This window comes from Schistocerca serialis, chromosome 3, assembly GCF_023864345.2.
Source record: "Schistocerca serialis cubense isolate TAMUIC-IGC-003099 chromosome 3, iqSchSeri2.2, whole genome shotgun sequence".
Classification (NCBI taxonomy): domain Eukaryota; kingdom Metazoa; phylum Arthropoda; class Insecta; order Orthoptera; family Acrididae; genus Schistocerca; species Schistocerca serialis.
Window position 1 is genome coordinate 958,253,721 of NC_064640.1, and position 16,900 is coordinate 958,270,620.

Genomic DNA, 16,900 nt, shown 5'->3' on the forward strand with positions numbered 1-16,900 from the left:
TGCATAGTGAAGTTTCTGTTCCTCAGATTTAATGTGGTGCACTGGGTAGAAAAGGATCGCGTTGCTGGCGCCTAGACATAGCACTAATATTTAATTGTTATATGTGTGTATTTTCATGCTGTGACTTCTGTGTCACTTGATTTTTTGTTTCTGACGGAGAACAGCGTTGTGCTGATTTGTTAGGAGAGATTGAGATTTTAGTTTCTTAGCATAGAAAGGCGTGCTGTTATTCGAATTCGAATCAGGATCTAGGAATCAGTAGCTCACGAGAGCGTGATTTAGAGAAGAATCTGTGTGGCAGAGGAATGTGTAGTGTTTAAATTCGCTTGGGTCAGAATTAGAGTGCATGATTACAAGAAGCAAGGCACGTTTGCTGCAGAGTAGTGGATGTAATTGTGTTTTGTCCACGTCAGATTATTAGCGATGGCTAGGCAGATATTACACACGATTCTTACGTAAATGCAGTTTCAGACCGGGCAGAGAAGTCGAACGTAGAACCTGCAGAGTATGTCAACATGTCTCCGTCAGGTGAGAGATCGCAGCAGAACGAAATGTTGGTGCTGCTGGTACGAGACACAGCATCAGTCAAACTAGCAGACCAGAACCATGAATGAAACCTCACGGAATTATGGGATCTCGTTCATCTAGTCGGGAAGATGTTAGCGGTGGATCACAGTTTGAGGCTCTCGTGCAATTCATGCAAGAGGCAGCAAGGAAGAGACAAGAGGCAGAGAAAAAGAGACGGGTGGAAGAGGAGGAACGACACAAATAAGTCATAGAATCCAAGAAGAAATAGAGAAAGTCAAGAAAACGAAGGCAGAAACGCGTGAGGTCGCGGACCAGACGAAGTGCGACGCCAAAACAGCGAGATTAGTAGCGCAAGTAGCACAAAAGGACGCATCAGTGGACAAATGACAAGTTAAACTGGCAAGAACCGAAGTGTGTAAGATAAAAAAGGCACTTGCAACTCTCCAAAAGCAAGGCAAAAATAGTTCAAGAAATGCAGTAAAAAATAAATGAAGTGACGAAGCGAATCGAACAGATAGAATTCAAACAGGCCGAGATCTCTGAAGTTAAAGGTCAGCAGAACCGAGTCGCCGCGCAACAAATCGAGATGGCTAAGAACGTTCGGCAGGCACATTAGCGGGCCGCGCAATTGCAAACACAAACTCGTCCGGTAGAGCGCCATCGAGAGGATCACAGAAGTCAAGAAAATGTTTTGCGACCTTCCGAACCGCTATATGAGGACACACCCCCTGCACATGGGTCGAATGCAGCAGGAATATGCTCCTACCGCTGAGAATCGCGTAATAGAACACGCTCCGTCGGTAACACGCAGCATGTCAGAGACCGAGCCGCAAAACAATTGTACACGTCTACGGTGGTCAGAAACGTTATTACGTGAATCTGAAAACACGACGGTACACCGTAACAGTGCACGAGGTTCGTTTGGGCACGGATAGATGGAATCACGCGCTGCAGACGAGGTGGAAAATTCGTACGGCGGATACGTCGAACCTTTCGACCACAAACTTTTCTTGACCACCCAGAATTTTCAAGTCTCGAAGGAGGCAAACAACGCTTTACATCTAAAGACCTGGATGGCACAGTACGATCACGTGCTACCAGAATCTTGGCCACTGAAGTACAAGCTCCAGTTTATCTGTGGTTTCTTAGAAGGGTCGATTGCAGGACATATGTGTGGAGTTGCAGAGAGTTGTCGCTCCTACCAAGAATTTAAGGAAGCATTCCTTAGCGCATACTGGTCGCAAGACACACACGACAGGATAAAATAGGAGATCATGTTAGGAAAGGATTTAGAGGTGTTAGGATTCCGCAGTCCTGTCAAATTCTTCGAATCCTTGTTCAAGAAGAACCGATTCTTGGATCTACCGTATAGTCACAAAGAAATTATGAGGCACTGCTACGTTAAATTACCATTACGTTACCAGCAACTGCTCATCCGTAGATGCAGCGATTCAATCGAGGCTTTCAAAAGCTCGCACTGTGAACTCGAGTGCGTGAATGAGATTCACAACTAGCGGGAAAGAAGTAGAAATAATGACCGTAACTGGCCAGATTTGCCAGAGCGGAATGAGGATGGACGAAATGGGGGAAAATATCGATCGAATCGAAACCAAAATTCAAACTTCAATTGAAATAACCAGCCATCATGGGAAAATAGAAGAAGACGAGGAAATTGTAATCATAGCATCAACAACAACTACCGACCAAACAGAAAATGGAAAGAGCAACAGAACTCGAAACAGGGCCAACAGGATTCTAGGGGCCAACAGCAGAGCAATAGCAGAACATGCAACATGTCAGGTCACATCCTGACAGGCACAATAATTTTATTTATTTCTCATGCATTGAGCACAAGGCGGACACTATCATCTGATTTGCTAACGGCCAAAATGGGGCTGCAGTATGGAGATAAGGATGGTCGTATTATTACCCAGTTTAGAATTCTATTGATATCTTTCTTCACAGTCTCCTTCTTGGCCCGTGGAATGGGGTAAGACGAAAAGAAGAAGATTTTGTGTGTGTATAACACCATTTCGTATTTTTATCCTTTGATGGTGCCAGAGTGTCGTTCAAAAACATGAGCATAACATATTAAAAGCTCCTGCAGTTCTTCCTCTTGTTCTTCCGTAAGACATGCTAAATCACTTATTTTATATAATCATATCCACTACGATACATTTGCCACAAGAGGACGGCGCAAATAGTTATTTATATGTGTAGATCATTTAGAGAACCCACACAGAGAGAAAGAGAGAGGAGACAGTGATGGTGGGAGAGAGAATGTGGCAGTGCAACAGCAAGAGAGATAAATGAAGACAGTATCAAGGTGAGCCAAAAAGAGAGAACAGTGAGAGATAGTGGCAGTAAAAGAGAAAGGATGGTGATAGAAACAGTGGCAGCAATAGAGAGAACAGTCAGTGGAAATGGAAAATATGGAAGGCTGGAGACCATACAAAGGTTTGGGAGTCTGGACACACCCAGACTGGTGAACTTTAACACGTAGGTGTAGCGGAGGGAACGAAATTTTACACATGTGAGAACAGTGGAAAAATATGTAGGATCCCCCAGAATTTTTCAACTGCTGTCAGTGAGACAGTAACAGTGGGAAAGAAAAACGAAAGGAGGCAATGTGAGTGAGAGAGGAGATAGGCGGTGGGGTATACTGTAAATCAGTCGTAAAAGAGGAGACAGTGAGAGAGAGAGACAGTGGCAGTGAAAGGGAGATGGCTGAATGTGAAGGCTTCACTACAAAGAGAAACTGGGTAAAATGATTTAGAATGTTCTGAGTTAAAACAGCAGAATATGTTGGCATGCCAGGACTTTTGGGGAGGATCGGTATGAGTACTGAGGGAGCTGGTTCCCCACTTTTCTTTTAGATTATGTTAAAGAGGAACATATTCGCCTTTCTTGTGCTCCACCGGTTATTAATTATAAAACTACATTTTTCGAATTGACATTGTTTGCACATACATTCTCCTGGTGAGACATTCAGAGAACAAAACTGATGTCCCTAGGAACTCCAAGTTTTTTTTTTCATTTCTTCATTGATTTGCGCTACAAGTTCTAATTTATATACAACGTGACTAATGCTCGATAATGCGCGTGCGTTTCTGCTCACACCGCAACAGCAGGCCATAGTGCTGACGCTCGAAACCTGCGAGTTGTTAAGCCTCACTTTACGTGATACAATGGCTTTCACTTTGTGTGGTCGTAAGGAAAAAGTTAATTTGCCACCGTTAACACAAAATTTATTTTCTCCACTGTATCAAGAATTCATTTCAAATGATCGTCCTTTCGTGCTCTTTTCCCCATAGAGGTAATGCAATCACTAAAAATCTGCGTAGCGTTAAGATATGAACTAAGAATCTGCATATGCACAAATTCCAGTTTGTTATATAAGAATATTTGACTTTCGTTACTTTTAAACACAATTGTTTGAATATCGACCACAGACGATACTAGTTTCATCAAACACATTGAAAAACGTGTTGCTGACTCAAATTGAGGTATGGGGACGGCATGTATAAAGAAGAAGGTGAAGAATACAACGGTTGCATGCTCTCACCAGAGTCGATGTCGGTGACAATGCGGTCCGTGCTGCCTCGCAGCCACGAGGTGACAATGACGTAGTCCCTGACGAAGGACGGCACGTGGCAGCGAAGAACCGCAGTGTTGCCAACCATTACGAACTCGTCGTACACCTGCACTTCATAGTACTGCTTCATCACCGCTGCAACAGAAAGGTAACAAGTGAACACTTGTCCTTCATTCATGTGCTATCATTATCTTCTGCATTGCTAATGGTAAATCACAGACCATTAAAGTGAAATCACAAGTACAAAAATGAATTATCAAACAGAACACACCATGTTGTTCTCAATGGAGAGACGTCTACAGACGTTAAAGTAACCTCTGGCGTACCACAGGGGAGTGTTATGGGACCATCGCTTTTCACAATACAGGGGGAGTCACCTAACTTTACCGCTGGATATATTTCGTAAACCACATCAAATAGTGACGAACCGATTCCACAGACCGAACGTGAGGAGAGGGGCTAGTATAATTGTTTAATACAAACCATACAAAAATGCACGGAAGTATGTTTTTAACACAAACCTACTTTTTTTTAAAAATGGAACCACGTTAGTTTTGTTAGCACATCTGAACATATAAACAAATACGTAATCAGTGCCGTTTGTTGCATTGTAAAATGTTAATTACATCCGGAGATATTGTAACCTAAAGTTGACGCTTGAAACCTCCGACGTTCCGTTGCGTGTTGTAACAAACACGGGCCACGGTCGGCGAGCAGCATCTGCACGGACATGTTTACAATGACGACCGTGTTTACGACGGTGGCTGTAGTGCACTGTTGTGGTTTGGTCTAGCTGTCGCAGTGTCCGCAGGTAGCGCTTGCTGCTATTGTTATTCTGCATTCGTCTCCGCACGCAGACCAACTGTAATACACCGTGTTATCAGACGTCTGTGATAGTGTAGTCATGTAGGAACTGTGACCATGGTGTATTCGAACTCTGAAAAGGCGGAGATGATACTCATCTATGGCGAGTGTCGACGAAATGCAGCTGAAGCCTGCAGGGTGTATGCAGAACGGTACCCGGACAGAGAGCATCCAACGTGCCGCACATTGCAAAACATCTACCGCCAACTGTATGCAACAGGTATGGTCGTAGCACGCAAACGGGTCCGTAACAGGCCCGTCACGTGAGAAGAGGGTGCAGTTGGTGTGTTAGCTGCTGTTGCCATGAACCCACACATGAGTACACGGGACATTGCGAGAGCCGGTGGACTGAGTCAAAATAGTGTCATGCGCATACTGCATCGTCACCGCTTTCACCCGTTTCATGTGTCGCTAGATCAGCAATTACATGGTGATGACTTTAATCATCGAGTGCAATTCTGTCAATGGGCATTAACAGAGAATGCGTTGCAGTTCTACCTGTTTACCGATGAAGCGGGTTTCACAAACCACGGGGCAGTGAATCTACGGAACATGCATTACTGGCCCGTGGACAATCCTCGCTGGCTCAGACAGGTAGAGCGACAACGACCGTAGACTGTAAATGTATGGTGCGGAATCATTGGCGACCACCTCATTGGTCCTCACTTCATTGCAGGGGCCCAAACAGCTGCAACATACATCGCGTTTCTACAGAACGATCTGCCAACGTTGCTCGAAAATGTCCCACTGGAAACACGTCGACGGATGTGGTATCAGCATGATGGTGCACCTGCACATTCCGCAATTAACACTAGGCTGACCCTTGACAGGATGTTCGACGGGCGTTTCATAGGACGTGGAGGACGCATAAATTGGCCAGCCCGTTTTCCTGATCTTACACCTCTTGACTTCTTTCTGTGGGGTACGATAAAGGAGAATGTGTACCGTGATGTGCCTACAACCCCAGAGGATATGAAACAACGTATTGTGACAGCCTGCGGCGACATTTCACCAGATGTACTGCGGCGTGTACGACATTCATTACGCCAGAGATTGCAATTGTGTGCAGCAAATGATGGCCACCACATTGAACATCTATTGGCCTGACATGTCGGGACACACTCTATTCCACTCCGTAATTGAAAACGGAAACCACGTGTGTACGTGTACCTCACCCCTCATGGTAATGTACATGTGCGTCAGTGAAAAAGACCAATAAAAAGGTATTAGCATGTGGACGTAATGTGCTGTTCCAGTCTCTTCTGTACCTAAGGTCCATCACCGTTCCCTTTGGATCCCTACGTAATTCGGTGCTCTCCGATACACACGATCGAACAGCGCAGGGTTGGTACTCAAGCGTCAACTTTAGGTTACAATATCCCCGGATGTAATTAACATTTTACAATGCAACAAACAGCACTGATTACGTATTTGTTTATATGTTCAGATGTCCTAACAAAACTAACGAGATTCCATTTTAAAAACGTAGGTTTGTGTTAAAAAACATACTTCCGTGCATTTGTTATGGTTTGTATTAACCAATTACCCTAGCCCCTTTCCTCACGTTCGGTCTGTGGAATCTATTCGTCAGTGTTTGATGTGGTTTACGAAATATATCCAGCGGTAATGTTAGGTGACTCACCCTGTATATATTAATGACCTAGTAGATAGTGTCGGAAGCTCCATGCAGCTTTTCGCGGATGATGCTGTAGTATACAGAGAAGTTGCAATATTAGAAAATTGCAGCGAAATGCGGGAAGATCTGCAGCGGATAGGCACTTGTTGCAGGGAGTGGCAACTGACCCTTAACAAAGAGAAATGTAATGTATTGCGAATACATAGAAAGAAGGATCCTTTATTGTATGATTATATGATAGCGGAACAAACACTGGTAGCAGTTACTTCTGTAAAATATCTGGCAGTATGCGTACGAAACGATTTGAAGTGGAATGATCATATAGAATTAATTGTTGGTAAGGTGGGTGCCAGGTTGAGATTCATTGGGAGAGTCCTTAGAAAATTTAGTCCATCAACAAAGGAGGTGGCTTACAAAACGCTCGTTCGGCCTATACTTGAGTATTGCTCATCAGTGTGGGATCCGTAACAGGTCGGGTTGACAGAGGAGATAGAGAAGATCCAAAGAAGAGCAGCGCGTTTCGTCAAAGGGTTATTTGGTAAGCGTGATAGCGTTACGGAGATGTTTAGCAAACTCAAGTGGCAGACTCTGCAAGAGAGGCGCTCTGCATCGCGGTGTAGCTTGCTGTCCAGGTTTCGAGAGGGTGTGTTTCTGGATGAGGTTCAAATGGTTCAAATGGTTCTGAGCACTATGGGACTTAACATCTGTGGTCATCAGTCCCCTAGAACTTAGAACTACTTAAACCTAACTAACCTAAGGACATCACACACATCCATGCCCGAGGCAGGATTCGAACCTGCGACCGTAGCATTCGCGCGGTTCCGGACTGCGCGCCTAGAACCGCTAGACCACCGCGGCCGACCTCTAGATGAGGTATCGAATATATTGCTTCCCCCTACTTATACCTCCTGAGGAGATCACGAATGTAAAATTAGAGAGATTCGAGCGCGCACGGAGGCCTTCCGGCAGTCGTTCTTCCCGCGAACCATAGGCGACTGGAACGGAAAGGGAGGTAGTGACGGTGGCACGTAAAGTGCCCTCCACCACACACCGATGGGTGGCTTGCGGAGTATAAATGTAGAATGTAGATGTAGATGAAATAAAATTTTGACTCAGTTATCTTTATCCCTTATGTGTCAGCAGTAGATCATACATGCAGTAGCAGCCAGTTATCAGGTGATAAAGCACACTGTAAATTTCACAGTAAAGTTATGCCAACACGCTTCAAATACATATCTGAAATCTCACTATTATTACGCTATTTCTCATCGAATGCGTGCTGGTCTGTGAGTAAAATGGAGGAAAATTGTCTTGCAGCGCTCTCACTACGATGACTGGCAACAAATGTCGAGTCCTTAAATGATGTCGAGCCACACTACGATCAATTCAGAGAAGCGGCACACCTCTCTGTTTTCTACTTCACTTGCTCTCACGTGGCATCATCTTTCCCGGCACTATCAGTTGTGCCTTGCTCACAGCACCAGGTCAGTCTTTTTCTTTGAAATTGCGTATAGTGTTACTGTCCAAGCGTAGAGTATGAAGAGTCTTTAAAAGCACCATTGCAATGACTCCTCTGTGTGTTCTAATGCATAAATTGCCAATTCATGGATCTGGGATCGATTCCCACATATACTATGATTCTCCCTTTTATTTTATTTTGTTTCTCGCAATTTTAATATATTAATTATAAAACTTAAATATGTTCAAATAGTTCAATTTATATACGTAAAATTAATAGATTCAGTTCAATTGTGACTACTACCATTGTAATTCAAAAGGCTACAGGCCATCACATTGTAGTATATTAGTATAATTTTGCACAAGCCGCCACCGCATGCATAAATTTCGTAGCTGTGTAATTTATGACAGGTGGTAGACCACGTGCTTGTAAGCAGTGACCAGCACCTATATTCAACACCAATGCACAGCAGCCACGCACAGGTGGCAGCACTAGCAGTAGAGCGTAACACCATCGGCAATAGGGCTGAACGATGACTGAGGAGATGCGTATGGCCGAACAGACGTGGAACTGTTGAGCTACTGACCACCCAGATTAAAGAAAACGCTACCAACAATGTGTCCGGAATGATCCATGACCGTTTAGTGAATGTTGCTGCATATGAACCTCCACAGACGGCACATGCTTCATGCACCCATTGTGACTGCTCTTCACCGGCGACTAAAGCTGGAATTTGCACGCCAATACCGCAACTGGACATCCATTGAGAGGCGATAGGTGCCGTTTCCAGATGAATCACATTTAATGCTCCACCCGACAGATGGCCGTTGGCATGTATGGCGTGAAACGCCTGAAAGCATAACCCCTGCAACAATAATCGGAAAGGTCGAGGTCAGAGGAGGGAGTATTATAGTCTTTGTAATGTTTTCGTGGCATTCCCTGGGTCACATCATCATTCTGGAAGGCACAGTGGACAACACAGGAGTGCATCTATCCTTGGGGACCATGTACACTCCTACATCCAGTTTGTTTCTTGACGCCCTGATGGCACCGACCAGCAGGACAATGCAGTGTGTCACACAGCTTTTAATGTACGTGCGAGATTCAGAGAGCATCAAGATGAGTTCACCGTACTCCTCTGGCCACCAGACTCCTCGCATTCAAACCTAATCGAGAATCTGAGGGGACACTTCCACCTCGATCTGGCTGTTCGCGCAGTAGATCCTCAGTTGCGAAATCTAGCGCAGTTATCCCTGACAACTGGTGTCGGTGTGACCCCAAATCCCTGTCGGTGCCTTCCAGAACCTCACTGACTCTCTTCCTGAACGTCTCACAGAAGTCCGCCCTGGAAAAGGTGGCTATTCAGGCTTTTGACAGATGGCCAGTTTAACTTAACTGGAGACTGTCAATTGATGTATAGTGCGTATTAAAGTGACTGAAAAATTGCGGAGTTTATTTCTTGTGATTAGGTGACTAACACATTCCAAGGTGCTCAGTAGTAGCATATTAAGACTACCAGATGCATACTAGTACCTATGGCATAGCCAGCCCGTGTGGCCGTGCGGTTCTAGGCGCTTCAGTCTGGAACCGCGTGACCGCTACGGTCGCAGGTTCGAATCCTGCCTCGGACATGGATGTGTGTGATGTCCTTAGGTTAGTTAGGTTTAAGTAGTTCTAAGTTCTAGGGGACTGATGACCACAGATGTTAAGTCCCATAGTGCTCAGAGCCATTTGAACCATTTTGAACCTATGGCATCGATGTCAGATTCGTCGCGACTTGCTGCGCACCAATTGCGGAGTAAACCTTTACAGACATTCATTCGACTGGTGTAGTCATTAGCTCATTCTAATATTTACGTCAATAGGCGTTTAATCGCACTGTTTCTCTTACAGCAAGAACTAAATGAATTGAAAAATAAATGAGCAATAACTCGACATAACGGAAATGGCAAGTGTTACTTGGACAGTTTAACTTTGTTGTGGAGCTATTCATATCTGAATCCAGAATTAAAATGTACAAGTCAGGTAACTTCCTCTCAGAGTTGGTGGTCGTCTGTGTGTCTGTGTCACTCTACTCCGCCAAAGGAGCAGGATCGTTGCAGCGCGGAAAAACTATACCAAAATCCGCACTATCGAAGATTGGTGAAGAGAGTGCGTGTTTATCCTGAACGTAAATAAATGTTACATTTTGGGCGAAAACAGACGCTGTTGAATCACTCGACTGACTATAAATCACTGGAAACAGCCACAGCCGTAAAATATATGGCACTCTGGAGTGAGCTAAAGCGGAACGACCACAAAAACTGGTCGAAGGTCAGGCCGAGATTCACTGGAAGAGTCTTGTATCTCGATACACATTGCTTACCAAACACTCGTTCATTAGATTTTGAAGAGAAACGAAGACATCAGCCACAAAAAATGGTTCAAATGGCTCTGAGCACTATGGGACTCAACTGCTGAGGTCATTAGTCCCCAAGAACTTAGAACTAGTTAAACCTAACTAACCTAAGGACATCACAAACATCCATGCCCGAGGCAGGACTCGAACCTGCGACCGTAGCGATCTTGCGGTTCCAGACTGCAGCGCCTTTAACCGCACGGCCACTTCGGCCGGCACATCAGCCACAATTGGGCATCGAAATAAATGCAACGGTGACAAGTGAATGGAACTCGAACCCGGATTTTCTGCTATACGCGAACGATCCCTCAACCGCCTTTTCGTTATTTTTCTTTCTTTTCTGATCTTATTTTGTTCGGTATTGTTCATTGTATTTGTTCGGGGTGGACGTCCCTTGACACCTGTTCAAGTTCATCGTTTATCCGTTCACTCAGTTTTCTTATTACTAGCCCTCTGACCGAACACACTGAGCTACCGTACCGGCAGCGCCTCGGCTATCTGGACACGCATTCCGTCCAACCCTAACCTCAACCTGTCGATCGATAGCAGCGCCCACTGTCCATTAACTCCTTTTAACTCCTTTGCTTGCAACTTTTGGCTGAAGCCCACAAGAGTTCGGAGGTAGTATACACCCGCACTGAAGTTACTGTGAGTCGTATATGCTCACAGATATTACTTTATACAGGGTGATCAGAAACAATATAAATATATTGTATGGGTATTGCAGGGCAGATTGTGCTGAGAAATAATTGTTAAGAAAATAATTTTGGACGTTGTGCCATTTTCGAGTTTTTTAGCACTGAAGTTAGCCAATCAGGTCGTCGCTTGCGCACCATCGAGCAGCCTGCCAGTTGCGGTGTCGCCAAATTTATTCTTCGTTTAGCTTCCTCAGACCGATAAACGTAGCTTAACCTTATAACTTTCGAGAAGGGTACAGTTTAACTGGTAATGAGCATTTCAACAAGTGCTAACTCACGGACGCACAGATGTCGGTCCATTACCGTATTTTAGCGCGTGCAAGTGCACAAATTTGCGCTCGAAAAGACCGGATGGGCTAATACTGCGGCAAATGCTGCCAGAAAGGCGATGTGCACGAGGGAGAAGTTAGCTGTTGAAATTTGAGGTCGTACTTTAGAAAAAGAGTTGACTACATACACTGTTGGCCATTGAAATTGCAATCCGAGGAGGAGCAAGTGACCTCGCATGACTCTCTTCCGTGCGCCTTGAACTCTGAGTGAGACTTAACAAATCACACTGGCTGCGTAATGGCCGCGTGCAACTCACTCGGCAGTCCGTGACCAGATAACTTTAGCAGAGGAGATATCCGGAGAATGTGATCGACAGGGGAACACACAAACAACCTCTAAATTGAGGTATATCACGAGAGCACCAGCAACGCGCGCTCTTGCGTTATCTCGTTGAAACGAAACGGTACAGACACTTCGAAGTTAGGGCTCAACAACCAGGCTTAACAAGTCATAAAAGTGACGGCTGCTGCCCAAATTACCGCCCTCGATAATGAACGGTGATCCTGTTGTGTAGCCAAGGACACGCTGTACGATGACACTACCGCGATGGTATTTTTCGTTGTTGTCGGAGCCTCTACACAGGGATACACCCTATGCTGTTCGCAGAAATGGGCCTCGTCTCGACAGACGACGTAGTGCACTCCTCTGTCCATTGTTGTCGGAGAGGGCAGCTCTCTCCTGCTGTGATGTCGAGAGAAGCCGCGACCACGCTCGCTGTACTGACAGGCCGTGCTGGTGCAGACGTCTGTGTCGAGTTCGAGAGTATCACGGAACGAGGCTCCCCAAGAACTGACAACGAAGTCAGGAGGACAACGAGATTATACCAGAAATGTTGCACTGCAGAAGAAACAGCTCCCTGACAAGGCAGACTAAGCAGCAAGAACAGAGAGCTGGAACCGATTTGTGGAACAGAACTTACATCCTGACCAAAGGGGTACGCCGTATAAAGTGGTCTGCCAAAAGATAAACTCTCCAACAATGTTATTAACCCCAAATCGAGCAGACAGCAGCATTAAGTAGTTACGGATGGACACTCTGTTTCCAGATGATACCGCAGAGGAGGAATCTGAAGCAGAGAACTGCGGAACAAAAGTAGGGGAGCACTGCTGTGATGGGGGTAGTTTCTCCATTTTTAGAATAGGTAGTGAGAAAAGAAATCCTGGAATCGAGAAGGAATAAATCACGTGGCCATGACGGCATCCCTGCTGAAGTTCTACAAGCTTTCCGTATGCACATAACTTTATACAGTGACGGAAATAAAAATCGCAACTCCAAGAAGGAGTTGTGTGACTTAAGCCAAAGGCGATAGCCGTGTTTCTACATCTGAAAGATGATCGCGGTTCGTACAGTATTTCACGCCAGTCGCAGAGGACTGGTGCTGGTAGCCCCACTACGAGGATACAAATCAGGTTTCATTTAAATACACGCTATAACGGTCGTGAGCGTTAATTACCTTTGAGAATGGACGCGTTGAGTTTATATTAGTTGAGAATGCTTTTAACTCGACAAAGACACCATTATCAACACACCACTGAGTTTGGACGATGTCGTGTAATAGAGCTACGAGAAGCTGGATGTTCCATCTGCGATATTACAGAAATGCTTGTGAGGAATGTAGCCACAGTACATGATTACTGGCTGTGGTGACCACGAAAATAAACGCTCTCAAGAAGACCAGGCTCTGAGAGGCCATGTGGCACTACCGAGACGGAAGATCATCATGTTCGGCGTATGGCTCCGGCGCATCGTACTGCATCCGCAGCAGCAATTTGAGGAGCAACTGGCACCACAGTGACACAACGGACTGTTACAAATCGACAACTCCAAGGACAGCTCCACTCTGGACACTCTGTAGTGTGTATTCCACTGACCCACCCCACTGCTTTTTGTGCTACAGTGGTATTAAGCTAGAGCACATTGGAGAGCAGGGTGGGGGCTTGTTATATTTCCTGATGAAAGCTGGTTACACCTCGGCGCCAGTGATGGCCGCGTGTTGGATACAAATAGGCCAGCTGAGTTCCTGCAACCAACTTGTCTGAGTATTAGACACGCTGGACCTACATCTGCAGTTATTGTCTCGTTTGCGATTTCGTGCGGCAGCAGGAGCTCTTTCGTGGTTATCCTACGCACCCTGACTGCAAATTTGTACGTCTATCCGGTCATTCACCTGTTGTGCTGCCATTCATGAACAGCATTCCAAGCGGTGTCTTCCAACTGGATAACTCTAGCCCACATACCAATGTTGTAACCCAACACGCTCTACAGAGTGTCGACATGTTTCCTTGGCCTACTTGATCACCAAATCTGTCTCCAATCGAGCACATACGGGACATCACCGGATAACAGTTCAGTGTCATCCACAAACAGGATTAACCGTCCCTGTATTGGCTGACCAAGTGCAACACGCACGGAACTTCATTCCACAAACTGACATTCTGCACCTGCACAATACAATGCTTCACTTGCGCACCTGCGATCTTGCAATATTAATCGCTTAAATAGGTTACCTAAAAAATGCATTCCCGAAATTAGGTACTGTTCGTTAATTAATGTCTGCCGTTGCGACATCTTTCCGCAAGCGCTTTTATGGCACTTCTACAAAGCGTGTTTTTGCGGAGGAGAGTACCAGATACATCGAAGGAATCAAATGTGATTAACTTGAAAATGGTTAGGACTGCGGTGTCGTCCGCCATCCGTCCGGGCGCAGTTAAAACAAGCACCCATCACGCTGCCGCCATCCCTACTGCCGCAGCCGAGGCACGGGGCTGCTGCCACAAACGATTACACCGCTCTAATAAAAGCCGATTCCCACTAGAGCACGGCAACGGCAAGTGTTTTCCGCAGTGACGTGGCGGCTTGCGGAACTGGCGTTCCCATCTAGAAGCGGCGGTCACTAGCGGTAGCCAATGACGAATCACCACTGGGGAAACGCCCGGTGTATTTCATTAACTATACTGTGAACCTACATGAAGGAATGCAGAAATTGGATGAAGACATAGCAATTTTTTATTTTATTTTTTTACGGTGTACTCTTTCACATATTTCATTATTCATGCTTTGTTATTTCACCATAAACAAATTTCATGACTACCGTTCATGATTGTTCACTATCTTACTAGAAAACCAGTCGCCCCATATCAGAAACTCATTGTTACTTACATAACAGCTTTTAGTATTGCAAATCGTAGTACCTAAACGAAGTTTACTATAATGATAGTACATTACCTGTTATCTGACAGTCATTTGTCTATAACTGAAAATGTCTGACAGTTGATCCTCAATATTTGCTATATTAAGATCATGTATTTTAACCGCTCTGTGAGTGTTGGCTACTGAAACCAATGAGGTAGTATCACAATACTCTAAACTGCCATTAACATTATCATTACCAAGATGAACGTGACGATAACACTCACACCACAGTCATACAAGTTTACATGTCTACGTACACCACAGGCGATGGACAGATTGAAACAATGTACCATGAAAGTGATTACTCAGATAGTTAAGCGAGACAAAACTTTTAAAATGTGCTGAGAGACTGGAATTCGGTAACAGGTATAGGAAGAGAAAACACTAAGAAACTATGGGCTTGGGGGAAGGGATGAAAGGGAAGCCACCTGACAGAATTTTTCACAACGCATAATATAATTATCGCCAACGCTTTGCTTAAGGATAATACATATTTGGAACAGAGTTTCCTAAGCCAGATTATAAATTGTAAGACATTTCCCAGTGTAGACGCAGACCGACAATAGTTTATTGGTTACAGATGCGGCTTACAACTAAAGACACAGTAAACGGTAGCAGATTAAGGAGATGGAACATGAATAAAGTAAGACCCAGAGATTTTCGGTAATCTTAAATGTAGAATAAGGTGAGGACTGACTGAAACAGAGGAAGGAATCTACTACAGTAAGAATGGATATCTCTGAGAGAAGAAGTGGCGAATGAAGCAGAGGATGTAAATGGGGAAAAAGCTACAGTAGAAATCCTTGGATAGAACATGATATATTGAATTTAATTGACAACAGGGGAAGATATATAAATGCAGCATATAAAGTAGGCCATGGGGAACAGAGACGTCTAAAAATGACCTTTGACAGAGATTCCAAAATCGGAATAGCGATTGTGCACTTGGAAAAAATAGTGGCCGAAATTAAATAACAAAGAAAATTTCGCTCAAAGGAGAAGCAACTGTCAAGAGTTCATTTGGCAAGTTGGAACTAAGCAAATAAGAGAAGGCTAGAAAGTGGAAGGAATACGTAGAGAGGAGAGGGGGAGCGGCTATACAAATTAACACGAGCACAATGTTAGATTCCCGTGAAATGTATGAACACGAGAGACAAAACTGATCCTACCACTTAACTAAGTAGACAGACTGAGGAAAGGGAAACCTGCGTTTATAGCATTTGCACATTTAGAGAAAGGTTTTGACAATATTAACAGAAAGACACTCTTTGAAGCTCTGGAGGTATCAGTTATAAAACACACGGACTCAAGATTATCTACAACTTGTACAGAAACCAAATTGCAGTTCTAAGACTTCAGTAACTTGACAGGGAAGCAGTGATTGAGAAGGCAGAAGCAGAGAGGATATAAAATGCAGACTGTCAATAGCAAGAAAAGCGTTTCTGGAAAAGAAAATTTACTCAAGTCGAACATAAATTTTAATGGTTGGTTAGTATTTGTGTAGCCTTGTATATAAGTGAAACGTAGTCGATGAATAGTTCTGTCAGGATGACAATTTACACTATCAAAACATGGTGATAAAGATGAATGCTGAAGATTAGATACGAAGAAGACGTACTGAATTAAACAGACGAGGAAGAGGAAAATATGGCACAACTTGCCTAAAATAGGGGTCAGTTGACAGGACATATTATGAGCCATCAAGGAATCGTCAGTTTGGTAATGGAGGCTAAATTGTAAAGATAGTCCAAGGCTTGCCAACGGTAAGAAAACTAGAATGGATGTAGGATGCAGTAGTTACGTAGAGATGAAGAGGCCTTCACAGGAGAGACTACTGTGCAGTACTGTATCAGCATACAGACGAATTGTATTTCTTGTTAATGCTGCCCAACAGCAAATAACATCACCTTTCCTTGTAGGTCAGTTGCGTATTTATTCCAGAATATTTGCTTAACATAGCCTCTAGCACATATAGTTGTTATGTATTTGTATATACATCTCTATTACTCTAAACAAACAGCCTTATGTTAAAGATAAGTTACAACTTGAATGCCGTTTTCTTCTGGCAACTGTCAGGAAATGATAAAGTGGAATTACTGTTTTGGCTACTCTGACATTTGTAACGTTTTCCAGTAGACATGTATTCCTTCATCAAACAACAAGTAATCACTGGTTACGTGTTTTCCATGGCTTTCGAAAG

At 44.3% G+C, this 16,900-nt stretch overlaps 1 protein-coding gene across 1 annotated transcript in view; it reads right to left on the minus strand.

Annotated features, from left to right (window-relative positions):
• Positions 1-16,900, minus strand: part of LOC126471343 (Down syndrome cell adhesion molecule-like protein Dscam2) — a 401,761-nt gene that overhangs the window by 318,499 nt on the left and 66,362 nt on the right. Inside the window, exon 3 of the mRNA XM_050099464.1 lies at positions 4,094-4,258. Within this exon, the coding sequence (XP_049955421.1) occupies positions 4,094-4,258 (165 nt within the window). The remainder of the gene's footprint in view (positions 1-4,093; positions 4,259-16,900) is intronic.